Source organism: Populus trichocarpa, chromosome 14 (genome assembly GCF_000002775.5).
Source record: "Populus trichocarpa isolate Nisqually-1 chromosome 14, P.trichocarpa_v4.1, whole genome shotgun sequence".
NCBI classification, from domain to species: Eukaryota; Viridiplantae; Streptophyta; class Magnoliopsida; order Malpighiales; family Salicaceae; genus Populus; species Populus trichocarpa.
Window position 1 is genome coordinate 3,499,949 of NC_037298.2, and position 10,557 is coordinate 3,510,505.

Sequence of the window (10,557 nt, forward strand, 5' to 3'; positions counted from 1 at the left end):
AGGCCCCAACGAGAGGAAGAAAAAACTTACCAAGGATCTCTTGCCAATATAGAAAAACTCATTCTAGAGGCAGATATTGCATAGGAGGAAACATCTCAATAGGAAAAAACAACATGGAGATTTCAGTTTTAAAATTAAACTTACTGATTTTACAGGAACTTTACAAGCATATGAGTTCATCTTTTGGTTGAACGAAGTTTCACAAATCTTTTAGTATAAGGAGGTTTTAGAACAAATAAGGGTGGAAATAATTGTGATCAGATTGAAGGGCTAGACTTTTTCTTGGTGAAAACAATTAAAGAGGTCACTTGTGAAGCAAGGAAAGTCGAGAATAAGTTATTAAAATAAGATGAAGATGAAGGAGCACTTCCTTCCTTTTAGCTATGCACAAACCTATACTAACGACTCCATACATTGAGACAAAGAGGTAATATATCGACGATTATACTAATGAGTTCTATCAATTAGTGTCTAGAGTGACTTGGTAGAAATAAAAGAACAATAATTGGTGGCAAGATATCTAAGTGGTTTACGGTGGTGCATCCAGGATGTGTTGTCTTTGCAATTTTTTAGACATTTTCGGAGGCATGTTAAAGGGTTTTGACAATTGAGAAACAACAAGCTGCTAGGGTAATTAGTAGAAGTTTCTAAACTGATCTATACATAAAAAGAGAACCCAACAATAATCAAAGTTCAACCACTCCCAAGTCAGACCTACTTAACAAACTCAACAAATAACATGTCAGAGTATAGGTCAGGACTCTAGTTTAACTTTCCAAATTTGTTGTTATGAATATGGCAAATTGGGGCATTGGGCTAACGAGTGTAGCAAACTAGAAAGTTATCTGGGTAAGAATTTGTTGATAAAGGATCATGCAAATGATGTGGTTGATCATATTTATAATGACTCGATTAGCAATGGAAAGATTCTGTGTAGAGATTGTGGTGCCAACCTAGTCATTCGAAAGAATCTGCTAACTTCCAAGGATGATTAAAAAATAAAATAAAATTGGAGGCGCATTGACATCTTGTACTCAACGTGCACCATAAAAGATAAGGTTTGCAACTTAATAATAGACAATGGCAATTGCAAGAATGTGGTGTCCGTGAAGGCAATAAAGAAGATCCAATTAAAAACCGAGAGCCACCCTAAGCCCTACAAGATGACTTTGCTAAATAATAACACTAAGTTAATTGTGGGTAGACTCTGTCTCGTTTTATTTTCTATAGGCAAGATGCCTATAAATATGTGTCATCTACTATTAGACAGGCCATAACAATATAATAAGAAAGTGTACACAACAAACAATATAATACATATACCTTTAGTATAAAAGGGAAGCGTATAATATTGATGCCCAGGAGAGATAAGGTGGTTGTTGAAAACAATGGTAAAAATATGTTGTTTTTATCTAGAATTATGGAGAAGGAATCAAAGGAGAAGAAATAAAAGAAAAGGAAATAGAAGGTGTAAAGTCTGGATAATATGGAGACTAGATGATTTTTAGGAAAACAATATTTTTTCTATGTAGTTTAGAAAAAAATTTTCTTTCTGGTCATTTTATTTTTTTCTATTTAGGGTAGGAAATCAAGTATTGAGATTGATATTTTTTTTTTCTAGTTTGTTTAGGATTTTCTTTACTTTTTTTTTTTTAAGTTTTTTAGTTTGTTTATGTTGCTTTTTAAGCTTATTTAAGGAGTTGCAAACCTCTTAAAGAAACAAACTATAATACAATTTTTTTCTCTGGCAATAAAACTTTGAATCGTCCTATTGCTTGTAGTTTATCTTGTTTTGGCCATTAATATGTTTTTCCTTGTCATTGTTCTATTGCTTGTGTTCCACCTGCGTCATTTTTTTCTTTTCTCGTGGATATATATGGAACTTTGATTGGATGTCTTTTTATAGAGTGTGAGAAGCTAGCGATAACGGTTGAGAAGGGATTTGATGTTAGCAAGAATTCAAATTCCTAGCTATTTATGTGGGTCTTTGATGAAGCTGATAACAGACAAGAAATAGAAAGAAGGAACAAAATCACAGCATCTGAAGGATCAGGATTGACAGAAGAGAGGAGCCTGGCTCAACTCAACCTGCAGGTTCATCAGAGATAGCAATGGCACAATATATAAAAACTTAAAAAAAATGACAATCAAAAGAGCATCTCAAACTACTAAACATAACTTAAATGTAATACTAATAGAAATTCCCAAGCTAGCTATAATTAGGCGTATAGGAATCGATGACAGAACACAGTCAGTCCAACCTTCAGAATATCAATGGTTTCCCACTGCATTAGTCTCTTGGATTCAGGCTTGTTCCACCACGAGCAACCCATTCATGATCCTAGTCCAACATACATGAAAACGTTACTGAACAGAAACTTCATTTTTATGATGCAAAAATCGCATTTATTTAACTCAAACCAGATCCGAAGTACATCAAGATAGACAACATACATTACATCCCTGTACAAATCAGCTTACTTTTTTCACAAGTAGCTCTCATAACTTGGCAACAAGTAGCCTTAATTTTGAAATTCTAGTTAGTTACCTGCAATAATGCAATTTTCACTAAATAACCTAGGAAACAGACATGCAAAGAATCTGAACTTCAACGTTTGAAGTGTCATCATCCAGGTCCAAGCCTTTGAGGTTTCATGGAATCCATGAATAACTGGAGGAATTAAGTGTACCGACTGGGCTCTGTAGCAAGAAAATAGTTTGTGAAAAGTTAGATTAGATTAACGAGACTGAATTTGATTCATTAAGAAATAATGGAAAAAAATCAACGATCTTATGGGGTGGTTGTGGCTTGCGTTTAATTTCTACATTTTTTCAATACTCAAGCTTGAGTTCTACCCAGACCTTCTTCTTAGGCAGAAGTTTGTCGCCATCAACTAGCTCCAAGAAAAGAGCTAGCTAGGGAATATTTCCCTTTCCCTTCTTTATGTCCTTCGGTATAAACTCTTAATTTCCTGAAACAATAAGAATATGAGAAGAGAGACAAACTTAACAACGAAGACGAAAGGGATATGTTGTAATATAAAGAAACATGCGACTCTAATTAGTAGTTGGGCTGGAACAATTTCAACTCCTCTCTCCAGCAGTAAACTCTTGAGAATTATAAAAGTTCTGATCCAATTTAGAGTAAGTTTTTAATCTTCCATGTTAAAAACCATGAGCAGGTTGCTTAACCATGGAAAATAATTCCCTCCCCCCTCCACACAAACTGTTTCAAGTAATTATTCATGATTCACTCCAAAATAAAGCACAGAAACAAAGGTAATGGACGTAGCAAGCTACCTTGGACAGCTAAGTACTTGTTATTTATCTTATCATGGACGAACAATTTCAAGTCCACATTGATTTGACCGCGATGAGGAAGAGGGTTGTCGTTCGCCAGCTCCAAGTAAAGGGAAATATACCCTTTCCATTTCCTTTCTTGTTTCTCTCTAGGTGGACTTATTCGAGTTGATTGGAAGTTATTTTTATGAGTTTGGCATGCAGAAGAGACTTCGTGAATTAATCGCTAAAATGTAAGAAATTCTGCATTTTATGTTTTGGATCTAGCTTTTTGTGACAGGTTTTTGCTAAGTTGGAGTTCCCGAATGAGAATGTGAGCTTAATATAAGTTGAAGTACACATGTCAAGCTTTCCAGGAAGGTATTATGAGAAAAATCCCGATCTCATTTGGACCTCAAATCAGACGTGCAATCTCGGACCAGAATCCTTCTCGCAGCAGGATTCTCTGCTTCCACACTAGATATTCAAACGAGAATATCTTGAGCTTTTTATATCGAAATCAGGAGATTCAAAAACCCGAATTCATATACACATATAGGACTACAATTTTCATGGGGACTCAAAGTTAGATAAAATCTTTTTGAAGGACAGAATCTGAACGCAATCTGGTTGATCGAAATGAGTCTCCTGATCTGATTCGAAAATTGACAATGTCGAGCACCCCAATACGACTGAGAGTCTGATATAAGAACAGTGGGCCTTAGGACCCAATAAAGGTGCAAATCAATCCTTTAACATGTCATGAATGAAATAATATAGCTGGGATGGTTGGATATCGCAAGAAACCAAGTCAGAATCAAAGTCTAAATTGCAACAGAGTTGGTATTACAACAGAATTGTGACCGCAGCAGAATCGATTTTCAATACAAATTCTGAGAGATTTATCCAACCTTAAAGACCAGATAAAGAAGAAACAAATTTAGCATCATGAAGAATCCTAATTAGCCTAAGAATCCTGAAGATTTCGGCAGCAAAGGGGGAGGATAAAGAGAGTAGAACACAACAGAAATAGGGTTCGAAAAACATTAATTTCTTTTCTACTTTTGTCAATTTTCTAGCAACCATGAACTAAACTCCTGAATTCAGTTCAAGAGGGATACACACCATCTCCATTAGCACGTTGTGAGAAGTAACGATATCATTGTAATTCTTTCAGATTCAAGTATTTATTTTTCCTTGTTCAGAATTATGTTATTGATTATTATTCAAGCTTATTGAATTGTTTTGAGATGACATGTATGTTTTCTAGTTTCTTTCAATCAATTATTGTTGTTAGGGACTAGAGTAAGAAGCAAGATAATTAATTTGATTGCTGCAACTCTCATCTTGATTTATTAGAAAAGAATAAACTAAGTTAAAATTGTCAAGCTTTTAAACGTTTGTTTAGAATAAATGCACAGATTTTATTCCTAAGACTACTACCGAGTGAATGAAAATTGCTTTCAATTTTACATTCACTTGATGGTAAGAAATTTATTAGAGAGCTTTTTATAATTAATGCATTCGTAATCTCATCGATTTCCCTCAGCTTTAAGGGATATCGAATTTATTTGCTTGACGTGAAATAATATTTATTTTACTTTAATGATCAACAGATTTATAGGAATGGATGTGTGGATCCTTAAATTGATTTATTGACATATCAATTTATTATTTTTAGAATTATTATTTCTTGAATTTTTCATTCAAATCCCCCATTCTTTCTCATTTCAGTCTATTATAGGAAGATTAAACAAAATCTCTCTCGGGTTTGACCTGGTTTTCATGATCATACTATAAATTTATTTTGTTTGTGATAGTTAAGTCAGAATTATATTTTGGTGGTTTCGATCAAAACTCTATCTTCGGGCACAAAACAAAAAAGGAAAAAAAATTGCTTTATCACTTGATGACGAGCCTCCTTTTCTTTTTCCTCCTTGGGAATGGCTTATTCAAAGGAAAGTGAGTGAGAATCCGACCAAACTACTTTTTTCATGACCAGCACCGAAAACTTCATATTCATACTAATTAAGCACCAGCAACATCAACAACAATAATATTAAAAATAATTTTTTAATATATCCAAAGTCTTTGCAAATGTTTAGAAATTAAGTTTTTTTGAGAAAAATAATAATGATAATTGAGCTGAAAATCAGTTCAAGCTTTTAATACATGAGCTCAAGACTCTGAAACAATAATAATAATAATAAAAATCTAATCCTAAGATGCAACAGTTACTCGGAAGCACTTTTAAATAGTTCAAGCTTAAAAAAAAATTCCTATTTGGTTTCATTCGAAAGATTTTCTAGATGAGATAAATCACAATTTTGGTATATACATCTATATCTCACCAGATTTTTTATTTGAGTTCTGCAACTTTAAATTAAAAAACATCAATCAAATAGCATTTGTTTATATTAAAAATTGATCATAATAGCGTTGCCACGTCAAATAAACAACAGATTATACTAAGAACAAATACACTTTTTAATTTTAAATAAGAGCACAACACAAAGTTTTTGAATAATAAATTTGGTGCGGGACACTAGAATAATTATTTCTTTCCACTCCTCTTCTTGGGGTTGAACCTCTTGCCCCAAAGAGGTTTAGCATCGACCCAGAATTTGGCTTCAGTTTTTCCATTCAAGATCATGGCTGGTATATAAGACGCAGTGAAGACCACTTTCCCGAACAGCGGTGGTGCACCTTGATCCTTCGGCTCAGGCCAATGCACGTACACCCTTTCCACACATGACCCGTAATTCCTGCTCAAGTTATAAGAACACAATTTCCAATCGTCAATTATTTAATTTACTTTATTAATAATTAAGACTGTACTAGTGATGATTTTCCTAAAAAATTTTATAGGGGCTATAAATTAGAAAGGTAAACAATCACATGATTCCTAGCATAACTAACAAACACAAAGAAATTAACCAAAAATTATGTATATATAATGGAAAATGATTTGTATAACTAATAAAAAGATAATTAACTAAAAAGTAATGCGTAGAGACAATTGATAATAGACAAAAAAAATGCTTAAAATTACCACCTATTTCATTGTCTCCATTCATTACCTTTTCGTTATTTATATTCGTGTGATATAGCATTACTCGAATAAAGTTATACCATGCTAATTGTTGGATATTTAAGCTAAAATTATAATTTCTAATATTGTATCAATAAATAATAATAAATATATAATGTACTGAATCCCTCGAGTAAAAATTTAAACTCAACACGCCCAATTCAACCATGTCTTTCAAATATTATCCAGTTTGGTGATTGAACTAATTAAATTCAGGGCCATAAAAAGAAATTTTACCAAATCTAACTTTTTTTAAAAAAATTCATTCATTGAATAAATAAATTGAATCCTATTAGTGGTTTTAATTCAGTATTTATGATTTTTAAGAAATGATTAGTACTAAAATTTTGGGCACCTAACTTTTTTTAAAAAAATTCATTCATTGAATAAATAAATTGAATCCTATTAGTGGTTTTAATTCAGTATTTATGATTTTTAAGAAATGATTAGTACTAAAATTTTGGGCACTACAATTTGTTATCATTAAATAGACTATGTAGCAACTAAATTAATTGCCTGATCTATTTTTTTGTAACAAAATCCTCCGATTAATATACTTACATTGTGAAAAACCTGGAGATTTGACTTTCAGTGAGAGGGTATCCATTTGAGAACGTCAAGAACAAACATCTATTTTCCTCGGCTGCTCTCTCTGTCACAGGATTCCACTCTTTGGCTGAAGGGTTCAGCTTGGAACCAACATATGGTGCAATTGGTTTTGCTCTGCTGCCATCTTTCTCGGAACCCAATTTCTTAACTTTTTGCAGGGGACTAAAATTCCCCTCGGTTATTTGGTTTCCCATCCTTTCTAAAATATCCTTCAAGACCACACAACAGACTCCATTATAGATCTCTGTGATACCCTTTAAGGCCTTTTCTTTATCAGCAAGGATGACATTGAGAGACAAGAAATGTTCGGCTAACTTTGGAGTGAAACGCATCAAATCTGGTGATATGGGATTTTTTGATAGTTGTTTCAGAAATGACAGAATATCCTCAGCTTCTTTGGCTAGTAGAGTCAAGAATTTATCATCATGAAGTAAGATCTTTCTCATAATTTCTTGAAACCCTTGTGTCTCTAGCCAAATCCAAAATGCCATCACCTTCATTGCCACTCCAATTTCAATTCCAAAATGAATCATCCGAACGAACAGTACTGACCTTTTACTAGACTCGTCTGATGATGATGATGAAGCCATGTGGTTAGAGAGGGAAACTGTGTTTCCTGTGTAGGAATATAGAAGATACAGAGTAACCCTGTGGTTTCTGTGTTCTGTGTACAGATAAGAAACTGTGTCTGTGTGTTGATGAAAGAAATGAAGAGGGGTTATGGGGGTTTATATAATACAGGGAAGGTTTTGATTTTTGAAGGTTTGCGATGGTCCACAATGGCTTTACAAGGAAATTGAAATCCCTTATCTGAAAAGGGAACGGGCCGGTGTGTTTCATCAGGAAAGTTTCCAGCTTTGAAAATAAGATGATGTTCTGCGAATGGCTGTGTCTAGTTATGCAAACCTCCACACAAACTAATTGAAGGAAAAGGAGTTGTTCCATGCAAAATTAATTCTTGATGTTATTAAGATTCAAACCTCGGATATCAAATTAATTAAGTTTCCACGAAAATGCTGAAATGAAAGGAAAGTTATCAAGAGAAAATTGGCAGTTTTAGTTTTTTTGATTTTTTATGCACTGATTTGGATTCAATTTCATTTTGCAATGTTCGAGCGAAACTATGGTAAAAATATATGTAATCCAACTTGAGTCGATTCAATTATATTCCAATTCTAATATATATATATATATACACTGTGATTATGTGTGGAATGCATTGAGAGATAGCTTTGCACCGAAATTATGTTAAAAATCTATCTAATACAACTCCAGTCGATTCAATTATGTTCCAATTATAACAAACACTATCAGAAAATCGATAAATACAAACGGAAATACCGAGGGAATTACCATGGAAAAAAAAATTAAAACAAAGCAAAAAAAAAAAATGTGAACACTGTTCATTGTGAACTCCGTCGGAATAAATTTCGTCCGTAAAATCCGTCGGTAAATTCATTGGTAAATTGTGAACACTGTTCATCATGTCAATTACAAAGAGAATCATCGACGGAATTTTCCGTCGGTATTTTCCAGAGAGCTCCATAACTGTTCATTTTCCAATTGCACTGTTAATTGTTGTTCTTTACAGACAAAATCACCGACGGATTGAAAAGTCGTCGGTGTTATTTGGCAGTTTTATGAAAAAATTCAATTAATTTAAAATTTTTATTTAAATATTACAAACGGAATCACCGACGGATTGAAAAATCGTCGGTAATTGTTGGCGGTTTCTGAAAATTTTTTACAAAATTGAAAATTTAAATTAAATATTACCGATGGAATTACCGACGGAATACTTAAAAAATATTAATATTCAATTATCCATCAGTAAATCCGTCGCTAACGCGCCCCAATAAAAAGCCCGAATCCCCTTATTTCACAAGAGACAGACTCATTTCTTATTATTCTTCTTCTTCTTCACTATATGTAAAAAACATCAATATCTATTTCTTTCTCTTCTTTTCTCTCCTCATCTCCTTCTCTTTTCCTCCATGCTCGGGTATGTCTTCTTCTTCTTTGTTCTTTTATCCTCTTAGTTTTGTTTTAATTAATATGCTTTATGAATTTTTTTTCTCTCCTTAGCTTCACTTGCAACTACATTAAGGTAAGATTTTTATTTTTTCTTCTTTTTTCATGATTTTTTTCACTGTATTTGTTTTTTATTTTATTTTTAATTGTTTTGTTCTTAATAATTGTATAAATGTTGTTGTGAGATTTTTTTTTTGCATATGAGATCAATTATTAATTGAATTTATTTTTTCATTTTATTTATTTGTCGCAAATTTGTTTGAGTTGATTTTTTTATTATTTTTTCCAAGCATTTTGAGTATATATTATAGAGTGTTGATTTATGTTAATTTAATTATTTTATAATTTTATAAAATGATATTTTTTTTAAAAATGTTTTTAAATAATTACCGACGAAATTTCCGTCGGTAATAAAAAATATTATTACCGACGTGTCTTTTCCGTCAGTAAATCCGTCGTAATAATATTTTTTTATTACCAACGGATTTACCGACGGAAAAAAACTTACCGACGAAAGATTCACCGACGGAAATGCTCCGTCGGTGATTTCGTTGGTAATTAATTACCGACGGAATATGTGTCTTAGACCGACGGAAAAATTCCGTCGGTAAAACTGTTAAATCTTGTAGTGAAAATATGATTTTTTTTTTAATTTTTCTTTGTAAATATGTGAAGTATATTTTGAGGCAATATCCAAATTCAATAGCAATATTGATCAGATTTTGTTAAAATAGAGAGAATTGATTCGGAGTTCTTCTAATTGCAATTGTGGGAAAAAAGGAAAAAAGGAAAAAAATCATTTTTGATAGATCCAACAAAAAGAGTTCCTATTTTTTATTAATTCCTCATGTAATTGTGAGAAACTCCTGACATGGATTAATTCCTCAAGTTGCATATATTACAAGCAAAAGTACGAGACCTATTTTTGATAGATCCAACAAAAATAATGATGATTTAATTTACATGTTCATATGAGTTATGAGTTCCTTACTAAAATATCAGTATTATATTAGTTTTAAAAGATTGGTATGATGGTTAAGCAGATATGTTTCCTTTTTTTTTTAAAAAAAAAAAACTTAAATTATGGAGCTAGCACTCAGTGAAATTTATTAATTTTTTTAAAATATACTAGACTGATATAAAAAAATATATCTAAAAAACTATTAAAAATAAAGCTTTATCTCGATTATTTTACCTCAAAAATTTCTTTAAATGTACTAAACCGTATAAAATGGTTTGAAGATATATATGTACATTGAATATAAAAAAGTTACTATAACGACCATGCCTAGCTAGCCTACCTGATGGGATTCACCAACGCACGAGCAAAATAGCAGCCACCTTGTACAATGAAGAAACAAAGATGGATCCTATTTTACAAGAAATCAGAAAGTTTTTTTATCCAAAGATTGGGAAGTTCACTGCACGAAGGCAGCTGCTGTGCGAATTGGCTAGCTAATTATAGTCATGGTTTGGAGCTAGGAGCTCACCCTTTTAGCAACATTCCAGAGGGCATTTTCTTCTTTGATTTTTGCTGATATGGTGTG

General features: G+C 32.4%; 1 protein-coding gene across 2 annotated transcripts; it reads right to left on the minus strand.

Annotated features, from left to right (window-relative positions):
• Positions 1-5,732: 5,732 nt before the first annotated feature.
• On the minus strand, positions 5,733-10,354 carry LOC18105135 (uncharacterized). Of its 2 annotated transcripts, XM_052446867.1 has the most exons (3): positions 10,312-10,354; positions 6,932-7,595; positions 5,733-6,044 (listed from the first exon to the last, which is right to left on the minus strand). In XM_052446867.1, the coding sequence occupies exons 2-3, from the start codon at positions 7,567-7,569 to the stop codon at positions 5,834-5,836; spliced, it is 849 nt and encodes a 282-aa protein (XP_052302827.1). In that variant the 5' UTR covers positions 7,570-7,595; positions 10,312-10,354; the 3' UTR covers positions 5,733-5,833. The 2 variants fall into 2 exon arrangements, with proteins under 2 accessions (XP_052302827.1, XP_006375225.2); XM_006375163.3 differs by lacking the exon at positions 10,312-10,354 and having other exon boundaries at positions 6,932-8,277.
• Positions 10,355-10,557: the final 203 nt, after the last annotated feature.

Bases quoted from the DNA above. Each gene is read 5' to 3' on its own strand.
- LOC18105135 (XM_052446867.1), bottom strand. From the start codon at position 7,569: ATGGCTTCATCATCATCATCAGACGAGTCTAGTAAAAGGTCAGTACTG. The intron at 6,045-6,931 runs GTAAGTATATTA...TAACTTGAGCAG, and splicing joins ATCTCCAGGTTTTTCACAAT to GAATTACGGGTCATGTGTGG.